Source organism: Saccopteryx leptura, chromosome 1, assembly GCF_036850995.1.
Source record: "Saccopteryx leptura isolate mSacLep1 chromosome 1, mSacLep1_pri_phased_curated, whole genome shotgun sequence".
Taxonomy (NCBI): Eukaryota; Metazoa; Chordata; class Mammalia; order Chiroptera; family Emballonuridae; genus Saccopteryx; species Saccopteryx leptura.
In genome coordinates, this window is record NC_089503.1 from 291,319,676 (window position 1) to 291,340,979 (window position 21,304).

At 38.5% G+C, this 21,304-nt stretch overlaps 1 protein-coding gene across 6 annotated transcripts in view; it reads left to right on the forward strand.

Annotated features, from left to right (window-relative positions):
* RIMKLB (ribosomal modification protein rimK like family member B) overlaps positions 1-21,304 on the forward strand; it is a 79,845-nt gene that overhangs the window by 29,628 nt on the left and 28,913 nt on the right. For all 6 annotated transcript variants that reach the window (XM_066355943.1, XM_066355903.1, XM_066355933.1 and 3 more), the window contains one exon: positions 13,877-14,108. In XM_066355943.1, coding sequence (XP_066212040.1) covers positions 13,934-14,108 — 175 coding nt within the window. In that variant the 5' untranslated portion in view covers positions 13,877-13,933. The remainder of the gene's footprint in view (positions 1-13,876; positions 14,109-21,304) is intronic.

The following is a 21,304-nucleotide window of genomic DNA, read 5'->3' on the forward strand; positions in this document are numbered from 1 at the left end:
TTTTCCTCTCCAGAGAGAAATTACCATCAGCATCTTATAAATGCACTACCCCTTCTCAGCCATACTGTGAAGAAACACACTAAAAGAACATTTTTTTTTCCTCTTACCAATGCACATCAACCAAGCTTCAGGCATTAGTTTGTTGGGGCACAGGATAGACCAAATGTCTTAAAATTATCTCCTAATTCTTCCTTTCCCTAATTTATATCCACTTGGGGTTTACTACGGGGTAAGTCACTAGACTGATTTTTCAAAACTTCTCCTGTCGCTGTGAGCTGAAAGACTGAACACCATGAACCCTGGAAGGGGTTCGGGCAAAGGAGACAGAGCAGCGAGTTGTTCCACACTTTAGAAGAAGTAGCTTCTATCATCTTCCCTTGGGGAACAGGCGTAGCGACCTAAACTGAGTGAAAATGGGTAGAGGAAGAACTTCTATACCCTCAAACAACATGTGAAGAGGGAGAGAAAATAAAGTAAGGAGAGTGAGCTTTCTTGTCTGTTGCTTACTGACAACTGTTATGGGGCACTTGAGTGATGTGGATCTGTGGAGAATTTGTGGCAGGTTAGTTTAAAAAGAGTATTCTCTGCAAGTGGGATTATGAGGAATGGGCCTTTAGAAATTGTAATTATGTGATTTTAAAATCTGCCGTAGTAGATTGTGATAGGAACAATGAAAAAAGTATTATCTTTAAATGTTAGCTGTTCTGGCATGTGCAGTTGTTTCAAGAGAGGTTGAATTGGGGAGATTAGGTACAGATGTTGGGGAAATTGTCTTTCATTACTTGGGAATTTTCCTGCTTGTCATATTAAGGGTTGTTAAGAAATAATAGAGTACTTCCAAAAATATCTGTATGTAATGTATTTTAGATTTATGTGCCATATGTATCTGTGTACATGTTAGGTTTGCAGAAAAGAAGGATTGACTTTCTGGCTTCAAAATAACGAATACTGTGGTGGTGTTTTCATTTCCAGTGTTTTTTCTCTTTTTCCTTTTAAAATTGGCTTAGAGGACAAAAGCCATAGAGCTCTCTAGCTCTACTCCCTTAGAACCTGGGACTGTATAGAACCCATCTATCTGCTTATATCTTTTTTCCTTCTCTTACTAAAATTGCTCCCCCCAACTTTAATTGGTAACAAAGCTAATTATTTCATTATCAGTTGTATAATGATGATGGAAAGTAGAATTAGGCTTGAGTTGTTTTATTTTGAAAAATAACAATTTTCAACAGCTATGTTTAGAACGTATACGGTATACATTTGCCTGTTACTTAGTATTGAAAATACCTATATGGTTTTTTGATACCCCTTTATGTTTCACTATAGCAGACTCCTTTAAAATAACTCCTAACCTTTAGCTTTTGCCTGTCATATGAGGGTCTGTGTTGCCCCCTGGGGATACAGCAGAAAATAAAACAGGGATTCTGTCTTTATGGAGTTTACAGTCCAATCCCATTGATCCCTGTACTTTTCATCGCCCCTCAGTTCCCTAGCAATGTCTGGAGGAGTCTACTACATTCTTATATAAAATATGTACCAATTTGTGAATTGATGGATTAGCAAAATAAATTGGCATAAACTTTGATATGCCCAATTCATTTTTCTACCTTTCTTTTCAAAGTGGCAACACATTACCAAGTTGTGACCAAAAAAGAAAAGAAAAAACAAATCCAAACCGACCCTGTACTTAAATGTTTTTAATAATATTTAGTCCCTTATGTATTTCATTCTTCTCCCCCTTTCCCTTCCCTCTTCCTCTTTTGGATACTAGTTCTTGGCTTCATGATCTTAGTAATAAGGTCTTTAAAAAAGAATATGGATTTGCTATATAAGATGAGACCAGTTCTGTGTACTGTTCTGCTGTTCCATGTCTGATAACATTGTAGACTTTTTGATACATCTTGAAAACTACATCTTTAAAATACAAGCAGGTTTGCCCCAATAGTTTTAGAAATCCCTGATGCTTTGGAGTTATCAGTCAGCCATATCTATAAAGCCTTCAGCTTAAGTATATTAATAGCTTTCCAACTCCTTTTTCCAAGTAATGTTCAAATGTTCAAAGAAAATTTGGCTCAACATCTGATATGTCAAATGTAATGAACTTGAAGCTGTACTGTGCATTGTGTCTCGAGGACATTTTTCAAATCTTGTGCCATGTTCCAGAGATATTTTACTATAACATTCCTCTGTTAAATAAAATCATGAGGAATTTTTTTAAAAAGAATTTATTTGCATTCCAGAAAAAAATTTTTTTTTAAATATACCACAGACTGTATTAAGAGTTTTAGTAACTAAGCTACAGGTAATTTAAGTAACATTTTTCTCACCCTTTAGTTGGAAATATGTATACATTTGCTTGTTAATTTGCTCATGACATTTTATAAAATTTTCTTTCTCAGTTTTCCTTTTATTAGGTAAAATACACATAAGATAACATTTACCATCTTAACCCTTTTTAAGTACACAGGTTAGTGGTTAAGTACATTTGTATTGTTGTACAGCCATCACCACATGCATCTCTGGAACTCATTTGTTTTGAAAAACTAAAATTCTATACCTCTAAAACATTAACACCCCACTCTCCAAACACCCAGACCCTGGCAACCACCATTCTACTTTTTGTGTCTTATGAGTTTGACTCCTTTAGATACCAGACCATAATGTCTTTAGGGTTCATCATGTTGTAGCGTGTATCAGAATTTAATTTCTTTTTAAGGCATAGAGTATGTATACTGCATTTTGCTTATTTATTCATCTGTTGATGGGCATATGGGTTGTTTCTACCTTTTAGCTGTTGTGAATAAATGTTGCTATGAACATGTGTACAAATACCTCTTTGAGACTCTGTCTTCAGTTCTTTTGGGTATATACTTAAACGTCAACTTGCCACATCATTTAGTAATTTTATTTTTAAGTTTTTGAGAAACTTCCATACTGTTTTCTATAGCAGCTGCACCATTTTATTACATTCCCACCACAGTTTGCAAGGCTTCCAGTTTCTCCTCATCATTCCCAACTCTTATTTTTTTAATTTATTTTATTTATTTATTTTTGATGGTAGCCATCCTGGTATTGGTAAGTATTGTAGTTTCATGATTTTGATTTGCATTTTTCTAATGTTTAGTGACATTGAACATCTTTTCTTGCTCATGACTTGTTTTTTAAAGATTTTATTCATTTTAGAGAGAAGCGGGGAGAGGTGGGGAGAGGAATAGGAAACATTAACTCCCATAGTGCCTTGACTAGATAAGCCTGGGATTTTGAACTGGCAGCCTCAGTATTCCAGGTTGATACTTTATCCACTGCACCACTACAGATCAGGCACTCGTGATCTTGTAGGAATCAAAGGAAGACAAAAATGCCCAGACAACTTGATGAAATAGGATTTTAATTAGCCGGCGGAGCAGTGTGACCTCCTAAAGAAGCAAATCAAACACACGCTCCCCAAAGTTAGATTTTTTACATTTTATATTCCCTTTACAGAACACAGGTTTACATGCAAAGGGCTCGTGATCCCTTTGTCTAGAGCAGTGGTTCTCAAAGTGTGCACCAGGGCACACTGGTGCGCCCTAGAAGATTTCCAGAGAAATATGTGCCTGTTGGGGACCAAAAAACCAACAGGGTTTTTGGAGTTTAGATGTTTGGGGGACAGAGGTGTGGGGAATTGGCTGTAAGCTGACAGTCTGCCCAACCCTTCACTTCACTGGCCTGATTAGGTTACAAAAGGCTGTTAAGCTGTGGTGCTGGATTGTTTACACTACCCCCCATGTTCCCCAGAAAGACTGGAGGCAAGTTTCTTCTATCCTTTATTTGGTGTCAAGTTAAGATATGTATGGTGGGAGTTTTCTGCACTCAACACAAGAGTAAAAAGAGAGGAATTCTTCAATGTATTGACAAGGAAATGAGAGTTTGCCTTTCAGATATATGCCCAAACATTGAAGAAATCGCTAGGACACATCAGGCTCATGTTTCTCATAAACACAGAATGAAAAACTTAACACATTCGTGCAGGGACCTGCCAAATTTACTAAATCTTACTAAGAATGTATCTATCTATCTATATATATATATAAAGATAATTTCTTGTCGTTTTTTTCAACCCCTTTTTTATGAATTCTAAAAAGCATAACAAAAAATGTAACATAAAATTTTTTTTTTAATGTCAGAATTTAATTTTGTCATATTTATTTCATTTGATTACCATAAAAGCACTCTAAGACTTTATACAGTGTGTCTGTAAAGTCATGGTGCACTTTTGACCGGTCACAGGAAAGCAACAAAAGACGATAGAAATGTGAAATCGGCACCAAATAAAAGGAAAACCCTCCCAGTTTCTGTAGGATGATGTGGCAGCATGTGCACATGCACAGATGACAACTTAACACCGTGTATACAGCGGAGCAGCCCACGGCCATGCCAGTCGAGATTGTGGACGGTACAGTGGAAAGTTCAGTGTGTTCTGTGGCTCGCTAAATTCGAATCTGTGACCAAAGTGCAATGTGAATATCAGCACGTTTATAACAAAGCACCACCACATAGGAATAACATTACTCGGTGGGATAAGCAGTTGAAGGAAACCGGCAGTTTGGTGGAGAAACCCCATTCTGGTAGGCCATCAGTCAGTGACGAGTCTGTAGAGGCTATATGGGATAGGTACCTAAGGAACCCTAAGAAATCTGCGTGAGCCCACATCAAACTGCACTGAATAGGATGAAACTGGGAGAGTTTTCCTTTTATTTGGTGCAGATTTCACATTTCTATCGTCTTTTGTTGCTTTTCTGTTCCCAGCAAAAGTACACCATGACTTTACGGACACACTGTATTTTTTTTCTTAATATTTGACCTAATTATTATAACATATTTCTCAGAAATTTGTATATAGTGTGCCTACAATTATTTTTAGGATTTTAAATGCGCCCCAACTTCAAAAAGTTTGAGAACCACTGGTCTAGAGGTACACACTTCAATCACACAACTTCAGGATGGGAGGAGGTTTAGGTGAGGTCAGAGAATAAGCATTGGAAATGGCCCATTAAGGTCTTAAAAACTTTTAAGAAAAGGAGAGAGGAAGGGGTTATTTAGATAATCTTCTGTGGGCTCCCTTCCCCACTGTGTTCCTCATTGCTTCTCTTCCTCCTCAGTGAATGGGGAGGAGAATCTGATTTTTCCTCCCTTCTTTCTTTCAAACTTTCTAGTACAGAAAACCTCTCCATTAGCAAAATAATAGCCCTTTCCAAGCAGGAAGGCAGTCTGTAACTTCACTGACCATTTTTAGCTGGTGTTGCCTAGCCCTCATTATAAATCACACACAAGTATAAAAATCGTATTTTACAAATATTTGGCCACCATTCTACCCCTTTTGCTTGCTTTGCTATCTACACCACAAGCATTCCAATGTAGGAAATGAAGTACATTACAGTAACAGTACAACTCATACAATTTCAACAATTACAAAGGTATCCTTTACAAAATCTCTCTGAACACTTGACCTAAAACATAAGATGTCCTTGAAGCTTCTTTGTTCAGGGGGGCTTCCTTCCTTAATGACATTATAACATCAGATTATTTTTAGCTCTGGTTGGAATTATGTCTATTTTTTTTACCATGGTAATTTCAGGTAGAGTGCATTGTAGGCACTCAAAAGATTTAAACAATGGATAACTTAATTGAATGTTTAGATTTATGTGATTATCCCTGGCTAGGTAGTTCAGTTGGTTAGAGCATTGTCCAGATATGCCACGGTTGTGGGTTCTTTCCAGTCAGGGCACATACAAAAACCAATCAATGAATTCATAAATAAGTTGAAAACCTGTGTGCTGTTTCTATCCCTCTCCCTATCTCTACCTCCCACCTTCTTTCACTCCTTTACCTCTCTCCTTCCTGTCTCTCAAATCAGTTAATAAAAATAAAAAAAATTATTGCCTATCTGGTGGTTGCACAGAGCGTCGACCTGGTATGCTGAGGTCCCAGGTTTCAAACCCGGAGGTCTTGGCCTGAGTGTGGGATCATCAACATGGTCCCATAGTTGTTAGCTTGAAGCCCAAGGTCACTGGCTCGGCTAGAGCACACCCCCACCCCACCCTCATCAAGGCACATATGAGAAGCAATCAATGAACAACTAAAGTGCCACAACTACGAGTTGATTTTTCTCATTTCTCTCCCTTCCTATCTCTCTCTTGCTAAAAAAAATTAAAAAAAAAAATTTTTTTTAATGTAAAGTGATCTTGTATAAAAAGAAAGACCCAGTGTTTACACTGCTTACTGACTGACACACAAACCTTGATGGCAAAGGAATAATTTTCTTTAGCTTTTGAGCAAGGTATGATAGAGTATATTTGTTACGGTAAGATTCAGTGGCCTATAATAAAGAATTCCCAGATATCATTGACATAAACAGGATGATAGCGTTTATTTCTTTCTCATGCAAAAGAGGAAGTAGGCCCATCCAAGACCATGACACTACAAAATTTTTAGGGATTTAGATTCTTCTAACATACAACTGTGCTTTTCCGAGGGTTGCCTCCTGCCCTCGTAGTCCAGATGGTGGTTAGAGCTGTAGCCGTACCATCCACATGCTAGGTAGCAGGATGGTGAAAGGGCGAAGGAAGAGCAGCCCTCGTAAGTAGGCTTTCTGGAAGTCGCAGTGCAGTCAGTGCTTTTCACTCGGCTGTCCTTGCCAAAATTTAGTTAGTGTGACCACATCTAGTTGCAGGAAAGCCTAGGGAATAGTCTTTAGTTGCATGGCATTGCACTCAGCTTAATATCAGATATCTTATTACTAAGGGAAGTAGAAAATGGATATTGTGAGGCAAGTGGGAATCTCTGCCATAGGGTGTATGGGATTTGAAGCGCTCTGGGCTTTACCACTTTTATTTTTTATTTTTATTTTTTTAATTTTTTATTTATTCATTTTAGAGAGGAGAGGGAGAGAGAGAGAGAGAGAGAGAGAGAGAGAGAGACGGACGAGGGGAGGAGCTGGAAGCATCAACTCCCATATGTGCCTTGACCAGGCAAGCACAGGGTTTCAAACCGGCAACCTCAGCATTTCCAGGTCGACGCTTTATCCACTGCGCCACCACAGGTCAAGCTTTACCACTTTTAATTGTGTGAATTTAGACATGTTAACTAACCTCTCTGCTAGAACAGGTTCACCTACTAAATAACAATAATGGATCAAGGGGATGGTTGTGAGGATTAAATGAGAAGATACTGCCTGACCTGTGGTGGTGCAGTGGATAGAGCGTCGACCTGGAAATGCTGAGGTCACCGTTTAGAAGCCCTAGGCTTGCTTGGTCAAGGCACATATGGGATTTGATGCTTCCTGCTCCTCCCTCCCCTTTTCTTTTTCCTCTCTCTAAAAATGAATAAATAAAAAATTTTAAAGAAAAAGATACAAATAAACTGCCTAACAGTATGAATAGTGAGTATGAACATATACTCACTCAAGATATCAATTTATTTTCTTTATCCAAATTCCATTTGATGTCTTTAGGTATAGTAGAAAAGTGTACAAAAAGATTGTGACAACAAAAACCTGACTCCCCGTTCTGCCTTTATCTTACTATTGTGCTGTCTTGGGCAGTTCATTTCCTTAAAACGGGATGATATATGTCTGTGTTCCTCACAGAGTTATATGAGATTAAATGAGAAAATATACGTGGAAAGTATTTTGTGAACTGTAAAGCCAGGAGCCATAGCCAGGGCCACCGTCACAGCCGCCTGGCCCATGCAGGTTCGCATTGGATTCGGACAGTCGGTAAAGAAACAATGGAGCCAAAAACTGATAGGCCATTTTCTTTAATTCTAGCTTGCACCCGGCGGGCAAGTAAAAACACACACTGGGCTCCAAAACCCACTCACATTCAGTGCTCACAAAGCCACCAACTTATCTGAGTTTCCTAGAATCAAAGGTTTCTAGCTCACCAGCCTTATTCTCCTCAGTTCCCCATCTCCTTCCTTATCCCAGATACAAACTCTGCACAAACTGGCATCTCACTTAGCACTCCGCCATCTTGGCTGCTTCTCCTGGCCACATGGCCTCTTTCCGCTGCTCTCTGCTCTGCTCTCTCCTCTCTCATGCTAATCATCCCAGGAACCAAGAGAGCAAGCTCCCGTTCTGCCCCTATTTTATAGTGTAGCTTCACAACCTTTAATCCAATATACAAAATAGGGAAGTCTCTAATACAAAGTCACTTCTCTGAGTCATGATGAGATTGTACCACCCCACATCAAAAAGTGTGGGAAAGGCTTAATCCCAAAACCAAGCCCCAGGCTACAACGATCCCCAACACACATTAATATCACCTGGGCAACGGCCTCCACATAGGCAGCGTCATCTTTAACAAAGTGAGCATAATACATTTTATCTGCCCAACATGAACCATTAATGGAGTATGTATCTAACCTTACCTTTATGCATTGTTTTGCCTTTGCCTGCACGTAGTTCTTTGTATGAAGAAAGGGAATTTATAGGCACTTGTCTATATATATAATCCAGTGTTGCCTCTCTTTACCTTCATTACTTTTCTTATTTCTGTGTAAACATTCAAGTTTTACCATTATTTTTCTTAATTTTTTTGATAAGGGGCCATATTGAGTTTGGTTAGGAAAATGATTATTATCTCATTTTTTATCTGTAATGTATACAGCTTTTTAAAAAGGGTATCCTGGGTGATAGAGCTATAAGAAAGAGAGAAAATATAAGTGAATATGTCATGTAACTTTTGGGAAATTAGATGTTTGCTCCGTTTTTCAGATAATGCTCTTACGAGCATAAGGAGGATAGCATGGGGACTGTCATACGTTTCTTTTCTGTCACTGATACAGTCCATTTTGTTTAATATCTAGCCTCCTGCTCCTACTTTCACAGCATTCTAGTCTACCTTCAAGTTAATGTAGTAAAGAAAGTAACATTTTATGAACTCAGAACACCTGAACAGTGATATTATAATAAGTGGCATCTTAGCTAAAGGATATGATTACATAGGAGATACTTAAGTTTCAAAGGGACATTCTTTTGTGATCATTTATTGATGAACATTTTTTGTGGGTAATAGGGATAACTGGACTAACACTATTGGTTGGGTGTTGCTGAGACTTATGAGCTTTTTTTTTCTGTCTTATTTATTTATTTATTTATTTATTTATTTGTAAGGTGGGGAGGGGAGAGAGACATAGAGAGACAGAGATGAGAAGCATCACCTCCTTTGTTGCAGCGCCTTAGTTCATTGATTGCTTTCTCATATGTGCCTTGACAGGTGGGAGAGGGGCTCTAGCTGAGTGAGTGACCCCTTGCTCAAGCCAGTGGTCATGGGATCATGTATATGATCCCATGCTCAAACCAGTGGCCCCTTGCTCAAGCTGGATGAGCCTGCACTGAAGCAGGTGACCTTGGGGTTTCAAACCTGGGACCTTAGCCTTGGAGTTTCAAACCTGGGTCCTCAGCATCCCAGGCTGATGCTCTATGCACTGCACCACCACCCAGGGAGGCCATTTATTTCTTTTCTGTACCTTTAGTATCTATAAAAATCATCCCCTTCCCCACACGGAGTGGTTCCCTTTTCCCCATCTTTTTTCTTAATGCTTTTGTCTTTATTACTTATTCCCATTCTTTCTCATTTCTAAGATTATTTCAGATTTATTTCTGACGAACTGTTGGCTATAGTAAAGGAAAAGAAAGAGTGTAAATTATATATATAAATCTCCCAAATTGTGTTTTGTTTTTCAAGTCAGGGAATGGATTGTAAAGAATTGGAGACGTTAGAAGTCACTGAGAGAAAAAGCCTTGATTGATAAAAAGATCCTGGTTAAAACCTGAGGCATCACAAATTTGGCATTAAAATATAGATACTGCGCACAAAAATTAGAGGATATTTCAAAATGAATATGCAGCAATAAAAAGAAGCATTTGATTTTTTAAAATTAAACAAGAACATCAGAAAAACAAGCAACAAGTCAAAGAAAGTTGTTTGATTATGCAAATGAGATGCAAAACCAACTTTCATTTCATTGGTGAAAATGCACTGTACAAAAGACTGAAAGTACTGGAGTATCTACTCTACACGTTCCCTGATCCCCTGATTTTTGTGAGCAGTGTACTTTTAGGACCGGCTGGGTATCCCAGTTAAGCATTGTCCTGATATACCAGGATTATGCCCTGGTCAGGGCACGTATAAGAATCAACCACTGAATGAGTGCTTGGATGAATGGAACAACAAATTAACCCCCCCCATCAATAAATTTAAGTACTGTTTTAAGTTTTATGACAGAAAAAGAGAGAGAGATTAATATTAAGGAATTGGCTTGTGTGATTGTGGGGCTGGCAAATCACAATATGTAGAGCTGGCCAGTCGGCTGGAAACTCCGGCCGGATTTTGATGTTACAGTCTTGATGCAGTGTCTCTGGGACACTCTTTTGCTTTTTAGTTCTTAAACTGATTGGATTAGGTCTACTCACATTACAGAGGGTAATGTCCTTTACTCAAAGTCAACTGACTGTAGCCTGACCAGGCGGTGGCATAGTGGATAGAGTGTTGGACTGGGATGCGGAAGGACCCAGGTTCGAGACCCCGAGGTCGCCAGCTTGAACGCGGGCTCCTCTGGCTTGAGCAAAGCTCACCAGCTTGGACCCAAGGTCGCTGGCTCCAGCAAGGGGTTGCTCGGTCTGCTGAAGGCCCACGGTCAAGGCACATTTGAGAAGGCAATCAATGAACAACTAAGGTGTCACAACGAAAAACTGATGATTGATGCTTCTCATCTCTCTCCATTCCTGTCTGTCTGACTCTCTGTCCCTGTAAATAAATAAATTAAATAAAATAAAGTCAACTGACTGTAGATCAGTTACAAAGTACTTGGATGGCAACATGTAGTCTACTCTTTGACCAAACAGTTGGGCACTATTGCCTGGTTGGAGAGAGAGATTTAGTAAGTAAGAGATCAATGATATATTCAGATTTTAATGCTAATAGTTGAAACCTGGCTGAGGATGACATTTCTAGAGAAAGGAGAGAAAGGTTTAAGAATGAAGCGCTGAGAGTTATATACAGAAGAAGAGCTGTCAGGAAAAACTAGTCACAGAAAAGGAGACTGTGAAAAAGTGCCTACAATTCAAGATACACGTATTTTTCTCTACAAACCTGACCCAATTTCACATTCACGATAGAGTGATGTCATTGAAAGCACATCTGTAGTAATAGCCAAATGGAGTAAATTTTAGTTTGTGTATTAGTATTTATTTTTTTCTTCTCTGACTTTATTCTTTTCCAGTCTTCTGATTCTGGATTCATATGCTTTCTAATCTAGAATAAAGAATTTTCCTAATAATAGTAAGAGATACCCTAATGTCTTCAAATGGTAAATTGTAATTTTGCTTTTTTTCCCTACCAGAATGACTACCATTGGGTAGGGGCCTCACAAGAAAAATGAATGAATCCCTTTATGATTCCCATTTAATTAGCTTTGTGTAGACTATTTGAAGATGATAGTGACTTTTTAAAAATGGTGTGTCTATCCAAAAGTTTGCATGAGAAAACTAATATAAAAGTAAATTCTCTTTTGATTTCAAAACTATTTTAACAGTTTATCAGCATTTATTTGAGATCTGATATTTCTATGTACATTGTTTTTCTTGATACTGGGGCAAATCAATAAATAAAGGATGGAGGCCCTGGCCGGTTGGCTCAGTGGTAGAGCGTCGGCCTGGCGTGCAGGAGTCCCGGGTTCGATTCCCAGCCAGGGCCACAGGAGAAGCGCCCATCTGCTTGTCCACTCCTCCCCCTCTCCTTCCTCTCTGTCTCTCTCTTCCCCTCACGCAGCCAAGGCTCCATTGGAGCAGAGTTGGCCTGGGCGCTGAGGATGGCTCTGTGGCCTCTGCCTCAGGCACTAGAATGGCTCTGGTCACAACAGAGCAACGCCCCGGATGGGCAGAGCATTGCCCCCTGGTGGGCATGCCTGGTGAATCCCGGTCGGGCGCATGTGGGAGTCTGACTGCCTCCCCGTTTATAACTTCAGAAAAATACAAAAAAATCAAAATAAAAATAGAGGATGGAAATTAGTTGATCTGGTTTATATTCTAAGAAAGATATGTATATATGTGAACATGTGCGAGATGGGATGCTCATGTACATCATCTGTCAGGAGTTGCTGCATGACTGTATAAGATTGCAGTCATGGAGAGTTTATTGTCTGAATGCAGAATCACTGAAAACACCACATTGTATTACCATTGCATTTTGTGCCATTTCTGAGAGCTGACATACCAGTATCGGCAGAATGTTCCTGCTTTCCAGTTGCCCATGGCTTTAACATCCCATCCTGATTTCTCTTGGGCTCACAAGTGCTCTGCAGTTTTATACAATAAAATTCAGTCATATTGGTGAACAGATGATGTTCAAGAACTAAATGCCAGGGGAGGCACAGAGATATAGCATTGTAGTTTTGGGGGTCAAGGACAGGATGTTTCAAAAATTACCCAATAAAAACATCTTAAGGGCATTTTTACAATTTGCCTTTCAAGGGAAATGAGGATCTCTATATTAGGTACTCTGGTGTGACTTCTGTGGAGCTTTTCCTTCTGAGTAAGACCCTTCTAGTGGCCTGAGAGGCTCTGGGTATGAGGCATCTCCTTTGCTGGTTACTTGGGTCTTGGCCTGATGCATCACCATAGCTGAGAGTTCCTCCCTCCCTTTTCCACAGCTACAAGCCCCTTTCTCTTGTGTATCTCTCATATTTTATTCCTTTCCTGCTTTCCAGTGACTGATGTCTTTGAGGCCATGGGTCTTGGGGCAGGCATGACAGCCCAAGGTTCGTGTGTGTGTGTGTGTGTGTGTGTGTGTGTGTGTGTGTGTATGTGTGTGTGTGTGTGTGTGAGAGAGAGAGAGAGAGAGAGAGAGAGAGAGAGAGAATGTCCTATGATGTTCTGATCTTAACCACATGTGCATCTGTGGAGCAGGCTCTTCTGACTGGGACTCTGGAGAGCTCGTAAATGGTGCTTGAGGGACCAGTTCCAGCTTCTGGGATGCTGGAAGCCATCTGTCTGTATGGCCAATTGCTTCCTCTAGTTCTTACTAGAACTTCATTTTTAAAAAGTTTTCTTTTGTTGAAATCAACCAGTTATGTTTGTTAGTGAAACTTAGAACTCTTTGTTTCTCAGGAAACCAATTTTCAACTGTTGTCTTGTTCATGATATTAACTCTGAGAAGCAAAATTTTATTTGTAAAAGAAAGTCTTTTCTTACATTCTAGTTGACAAGCTGTTTATTTTTAAAAAGTGTATTTAAAGAATAAAAACACAGTAATAGCATGCTGTCTTGATTGAGATAAACAACCTTTAGTGAATGGACTTTGGCATTTATTTTGGCTTTAAAATATTTTTTTCTCATTCTCAAATTATTTGATTAAGGGTGCTGTGTAAATGACTTCAGTGTTGATGCTCATCCAATAATGTTGCTGTCTCATTTTTTACAAGCCTATAAATAAATGTATAATAAAATATGCACATAACAACATAAGGAAAGAAAAATAACAACTACACCTACCTGAAAATACATGATGACAGTAGTGATCAGATTCAAATATATCCTAGAGACAGTATATAACATAGGGAATGGCACTGAAAATTTCTGATAAGTGACCTGCTGTAATTATAAAACCGCAGGGCTGGCTTCCTCGGTGGAAAATGGGAAATTTTATCTTAGGGGAGGTTGTCAGTTTCCTATTTCTAGTGGCATAAAATTTTTTTATTTGAATGAAAGGGGAAAAGTCATAATATTACCCTGTTATCCCATTTGTTCAGTTAATATGTAATCACAGCATTTACTTGTGTGAAAGCCAGAAATTAAGTAGATTTCTTGATTTGTATGTGTATTTTCTCTTCCATCTAGAAAGAGTTTATACTCAGAAGGAAATAATCCAGGAAAAGGAGGAATAAGGAGATCAAGATGTGTAGCTCTGCGGCTGCCAAGTTGTGGTTTTTGACAGATCGTCGAATCAGGGAAGACTATCCCCAAAAAGAGATCTTACGAGCATTAAAGGCCAAGTGTTGTGAGGAGGAAGTGGACTTTAGGGCTGTGGTGATGGATGAAGTAGTGCTGACAATAGAGCAAGGAAACCTGGGTAAGTCTGTATGAAGTGATTTTTTTGGATTTTTACTTAGAATATGGTGACTCTGCATGATTCAGGAATAATTAGGACAAAGACATTGTTAATAGCTTAGCATATTAAGTGTTATTGGATCTTAAAATGTATATTTTCTGGAAGAGATGGAAAAACTGGTATTTATTACACTTACGTATTATTTAAGAAATAGGTGGGAGGGAAATTAAAGATAACTTACTTGTTTTATTCTATTATTACTATCATTTATTTATTTTTAGAGAGACAGAGATAGTGAGCCACATAGGAAGAGATAAATATAAGAAGCATCAACTCAATGGTTGCGGCACTTTAGTTCATGGATTACTTTCTCATACATTCATTGACCAGTGGGCTCCAACTGAACCAGTGACCCCTTGCTCAAGCCAGCAACCTTGGGCTTCAAGCTGGCAACCTTGGACTCAAGCCAGCAACCGTGGCATAATGTCTATGACCCCATGCTCAAACTGGCAATCTAGTGCTCAAACCGGTGACCTTCGGGTTTTGAACCTTAGTCCTCAGCATCCCAGGTCAATGTTCTATCTATTGCGCCACCATCTGGTCAGGCTGTTATTACTACCTTTTAGTTTTAAAATACCGTGTAATCCATTGGAGGGGACTTTTAGTATATGAATCAAAAGCCATGTGTGATTGTTTTGTTTTTTACAAATTACTTGATACATATGGGTATAAAATACTAATACAGTTCTTTTAATGTACAAGGGTCCTAATGATTTGACTCAATTGGTGATAACTATGTCTGGTATTTCTAATATTTCATATTTGTTTTAGGATTACAGGGGAAGATATCTTGTAAATGTGTAGAAATTCTTTAAGACTTTCAGGAATTTTTACCTCTTTGACTTGGAAAGTTATGACTTGGTATATAGTTCAGTCGGTCATTTCTGTTAGGGAGTATATTATATGGTAGCATATAAAGGGTATTTTTTATTAGCTTTCAAAAATACTTTATGATTTTGTTGTAGTATTGGGTAAGGATATGAGACTTAAGTACATTTAAGATCATTTTCTTGCTTTGTTACTGGAATGATAATGAGGCTGTGTATTTTAATTTCCTCCTCAGTGAAATGGAGAGAGATGATTATTGTAAGAATTAATAATATGCAAAGTACAAATCTGCTATTGTGGGTTAATTTCATTCAGAGGTTAGTTAATAGATCCAGATTCTTGTCTGATTAATAATATGATTCCATATATTTAAATAAGTAGAATCTCTTAGGAAATAGTCACTCTTTGTTTTCTGCCCTCTTAACATTGACTTCATTCTCAGTACCTTTAGAATTTTTTTTTTTTTTTTTTTTTTTAGAGAGAGAGAGACAGAGACAAGACAGACAGGAAGGGAGAGAGATAAGAAGCATCTACTTGTAGTTGTGGCACTTTAGTTCATTGATTGCTTCTCATACATGCCTTGACTGGCGGGCTCCGGCTGAGCCAGCGACCTTGGGCTTCAAGCCAGCAACCATAGGATCATATGATCCCATGCTCAAGCTGGTGACCTCTCGCAGGATGAGCCCACGCTCAAGCCTGATAAGTGTGCATTCAAGCTAGTGACTTCGGGTTTTGAACCCGGGACCTTAGCGTCCCAGGTCAGTGCTATACCCACTGGACCATCATGGTCAGGGTAGAAACTATTTTAGAAATGTTTCTGAGTAGTTTCACTTGAGGGCACTATTTATTTTCAATCCAGTTTTTCTTTTTAACATGTGCCTACAACCAACATATATATCAGCACATACATCCTAGGATATTTTTTCTATTTCTACAAAAACTCATTGTGAATTTGCTAGGGATTGCGTTGAACTTGTAGATCACTTTGGATCCAATTCATGAACATGAACATTATTTATTTTTAATTTCATTCAGCAATATTTTGTAGTTTTCATTGTACAAATCTTTCATATCCTTGACTAGGTTAATTCCTAAGTAATTTATTCTTTTTGTTGCTATTGAAAATAGAATTGTTTTTGTAAATTCATTTTTAGGTTGTTTATTGTTTGTGTACGGAATCAAATTGTTTTTGTGTGTTTACTTTTTTTTTTTTTTTTTTTTTTTTTTTTTGTATTTTTCCGAAGCTGGAAACGGGGGAGAGACAGTCAGACAGACTCCCGCATGCGCCCAACGGGGATCCACCCGGCACGCCCACCAGGAGGCGACGCTCTGCCCCTCCGGGGCATTGCTCTGTCACTGCGGGAGGGGAAGAGAGTGACAGAGAGGAAGGAGAGGGGGAGGGGTGGAGAAGCAGGTGGGCGCTTCTCCTGTGTGCCCTGGCCGGGAATTGAACCCAGGACCCCTGCAAGCCAGGCCGACGCTCTACCACTGAGCCAACCGGCCAGGGCTGTGTGGTTACTTTTTATCTGCTACCTAGCTGAATTTTTTAGTTTTGACAGTTTTTTTTTGTGGAATCTAGTGTCTTCTTCATATATGAGCATATTATCTGCAAAAAGAGATCAGATTAGTACTTTCTTCCTTTCCAGCTTGGGTGCCTTTCATTTCTCTTTCTTACCTAATTGCTCCGGCAAGACCTCCAATAGTATGTTAAATAGAAGTGGTGAAAGTGGGCATCCTTGACTTGTTCCTGATGTAGAGAAAAAGCTTCCCGTCTTTTCACCATAGAGTATGATCTTTGCTATGGAATTTTTATATATGGCTTTTATTATGTGAAGGTAGTTTTCCTAGTTTGTTAAGAGTTGTTATTACTAAAGGGTGTTGAATTTTATTAGATGCTTTCTCTGCATCATTTAAGATGTTGTAACAGTTCATTCTGTTGATGTGGATTACATTGACTTACATATGTTGAATTATCCTTGCATTCTAGGAATAAATTTCACTTGATTATGGTGTATAATCCTTTTAATCTGCTGCTGAATTCTGTTTATTAGCATTTTGTTGAGGATTTTTGCATTAATGTTCATATGAGACTATTTGTGTTCAGTTTTCTTATACTGCTTTTGGTATTAGGGTTATGCTGGCCTCACAGAATGAGTTAGGAACTGTGTTCCCTCTTCAATTAAGCAGTGAAACCATCAAATCTGCTGGTCCTAATTCATTGGGCTGATTCTCACTCTTTGGCACTTTTTCATTGTTGCATTAGTAGATATACTTATCCCCAAATAACAGTTATTTCATATAATTAAAACATTTAAATTTATTCTGGATATTTTTTCTTAAGTATTCCCCTGGAAGTGTTAATTGCAAAGGCAAGAGAAGAGAACAGTTTGAGAGTACCTATTATATGCAAAGGATAGTGCTAGGCACCCTAGGCTTATATCTTTGTTTTTCTCTTTTTTAAAGCAACTAATAGCTTTATTTATATTTCTTTATTATACAAATAACAGAGACAGTACCAAAATATAAAGTTTAGAGTATATATCATCAGAAATTTTGCCACCCATAGATTGATCACACATAGACATATAGATTGGTAACATACACACTCTTCTCAGAGGCGGATTTAACAGCGGGTGCCCTAGGCGCCTACTTCTGAAGGGCCCTGCAAAACCCCAACTTTATATTTTTTTCTAATGACAAGTTTGGTTTTGTTTGTGCAATTTTAACATTAATAGTAATATTTTATTTATTTAAAAATATAGTTAACATATATTTTTATTTTCCCTGTCTCTCTCTTTTTTTTTAAGGAGCCCAATATTTTCTTCTGCCCCAGGGCCTCAACTGACCTTAATCTGCCTCTGGCTATTTAAATCAGTGGTTTTCAAACGCTGGCCTGCCCAATATTTTGAGTCCGTTGGTCTGCAAAAGAGTTAACTGTCCTAATGTTGTCTTCATATAACATCAGGGTGGTTAACTTTTTGCTTATCAGCACAGAAGTCTGTGGACTGGTGGTTGAAAACCATTGCTTTAAATGTTTTTCACTTGTCAGGTGAGTGTCGTCTGTGTGCCACGATACTGTACTAGGCATTGGAAATGTGGAGTTTAGCAAAATATAATAGTCCACTGGTTTATATCTTCTTTAAGCAAAATGGGAGGCATAGACATTTTGCAAAAGTCAAAGAAATAGTTACACACTAAGTGTTATAAAAGGAAAGTGCAGTGTGATATGAGAGAGTATACCAATGGATCTCTTGTTAGATTGCGAGGTCGGAGAAGGCCTCTTTAGAGAAGTGACACTAAAAGCTGAAGGATGAGTAGCTGTTATACAAGGGTAGAGTGAAAGGAAAAGTATACCTCTTGCCCTTAGGTAGGATCCCTTTGCCATAAATCCCTAGAATTCACTGTTCATTGCCAAATTATGTTCCAGAAAGGTACTAATTTCCCCTTTTCCAATGGTCTTTCCTGTGTGATTTCATTTTAATATTAATAGACAAAGAATGGCCCAGGTTGAGCCATTTTCTGCTTAATCTTTTGGGAACTTGGAACTGTCATTCCCAACCCAGCTGGACAGTGGGACATACAGTTGGGTATTTCCTTAAGTCAGAAGATAAGCTGTTGAGTATTCAAAGGAAAGACATTTGTAGTCTTTAATCATCAGGGAGAAATTTATTTTAGGAACTTATCTTTTTCCCCCTACTCTTATTAAAGTAGTAGGTAGCTTTGATTATATTTAGTCTGCTTGCTAAATTTGTCTACCTTTTCATTATTGATTCTTCAGTGAGATACTTGAATGAAATTTTACCTTCTGTGCCAGCAACAAGTGATTATACCTGTTTTATCAGAGTGGTTGCCTGTCCCTGTCCAAAGTAGTTCAGAAAAGTATATAGAATCGGATTAGTTATACCTCTAATGCTTTAAACTCACATTTAGGGAACAAATTGCTCTTGGAAATGGCTATAGTTTTATATGTGATGTTGAATAGTATTAATTAGAATATAGCTATATAAATAAAAATTACTATGATAAATTATGGACAGTTGAAGTGAAGTAAACTAGGAGATGTGACATTCTTGCAAATACAGTATGGGGCAAAAGTAGGTGTACAGTTCATATGGAAAATAATACAATAATAATAATACAAGAATAAACTCTGTTTTGTGTACTCACAACTACACCAACTTTTGCCCCACTCAGTAAATGAGCAGACCTTTATTTATAAATGCCATGTCAAAATAATTCCTTTGGTTATGGTGTGGGATGCGATAATAGTGAAGTGTATAAAGTATCCTGGTCCCTGCCCCCAACTGCCGTTATTAAAGTTAACCAAAATTGTCCCACAAAATGTTATTAAATTGAAAGGACTATAATGAAAAGTTGCCAGTTCAGTTTCTTGCCTGTGGTACATTCTTCCTTCAGAATTTATTCCTTACTCCCCTAATTTTTTTTTTTCCTGTATTTTTCTGAAGCCGGAAACAGGGAGAGACAGACAGACTCCCGCATGCACCCGACCGGGATCCACCCGGCACGCCCACCAGGGGGCGATGCTCTGCCCCTCCGGAGCGCCGCTCTGTCGCGACCAGAGCCACTCTAGCGCCTGGGGCAGAGGCCAAGGAGCCATCCCCAGTGCCCGGGCCATCTTTGCCTCCAGTGGAGCCTCGGCTGTGGGAGGGGAAGAGAGAGACAGAGAGGAAGAAGAGGGGGAGGGGTGGAGAAGCAGATGGGCGCTTCTCCTGTGTGCCCTGGCCGGGAATCAAACCCCGGGCCTTTTGCACGCCAGGCCGACGCTCTACCACTGAGCCAACCGGCCAGGGCCCTTACTCCCCTAATTTTTGTTTGTTTGTTTTCTGCTAACAGCACATGAATTTATTTTGAGAAATTCATTCTCTCATATTATGCAGTCTTGGTGGGTCTGTTGAGGATGGTGTTCAGCCCCATTATGGTCAAGCTAGGCCACAGGTTGGAAGTCTTGTCTTGAATCTGAGTAGTTTAACTTAAGAATAGAAGGAGACAGTTTGGAATTGGATCATTTTGGTGTGGCACCTTGGTGAGACTGCCAGTTGTTTTTTGCTTCCTAAACTTCCAGAATTGCCCTGGGTTTTTTTTCTGAACCTGGTTTTATCAGCATTCTTTTTATTTAGTTCTGTGCACAATCCTATATCTATATATCAATTTTTTTTCTTGTTCAAGTTAGCTAGAGATATTTTAGTTGCCTACACATCAAATAACCTTAAACTATTCGGAAATTAATTGCAGGGATCAGATTGCTGATAGTAGACCTTCATGGATTTGGTTATTTGGCAGAGAGAGGGCAGAAATCAATTAGGACTACTTTTCTTATTACAGAAAGTGAGTCTAATAACCCATAGTACACAGTGGTGAAACTGGTAATTAAATAATTACCTTTATTCACTTGGAAGCATAGTCTTGTTGGGGATAAAGCTTGGAAGAATCTGGTATGTATTGCTACAGAACACTTTAAAAGTGTGTGAGGGATTTGGAAGCAGGAGATGAGGCTGGTCTCCAGAGGTGCTAGGGAACTTAAAGCAAAGAAATGAATCGGTAGCTCAAACCTCCAAATTCTTTCTTCAAGGCAAATAATGGAATTCTGGGGTTTTGGGGACTATAGCTCCAACCTAACCATTGGAATATATTCCTGCTGAAAGGAGTCTTCCAGCTATCATGCTGCTTAAGAAATTAGCACAGCTAGGAATTTGGAGGAAAGTCCTTTGACATAATGAAAGAACTTGGGCTTTAGAACTAGTTTGATCAAGTTGTCCTGGCTGACCCAGTTATTAAATCAAACCTTTTGCAGTTGGTCAGACTGGTTGTCTTGTTTTATTTAATTACTACTAAATTAAATCTCTTGGTAAATTCTGTTAAAAGTGGGAATAAAAATAAAAAGCCGTCTTTATAATGTGATCAGGATTACTCAAGATGTATGTGCTTGCCATGGTTTGGTATCTGACACATAGTAAATATTCATTAAATGATACTATTATTAATTGGAATGTTAATATTCTGTTTATGCACAGTACGTTTGACAGTTGTGAAACTGAATGATTTGATTCTTTAAAAAATTTTTATTTAAAAATTGAACTTAATGGGGTGACATTGATCAATAAGAGTACATAGGTTTCAGGTAAACATTTCTGTAGCATTTGAAGTGTTATGTGCCCATCACCCAAAGTCAAATTATTTTTTGTCATCATCTATTTGTCCCTCTTGACTCCCTGCCACTCCATAACCACTTCACTTTTATCTATATTTGTGAGTCTAAGTTTTATATTTCACCAATCATATAGTTCTTAACTTTTTCTAATTTATTTACT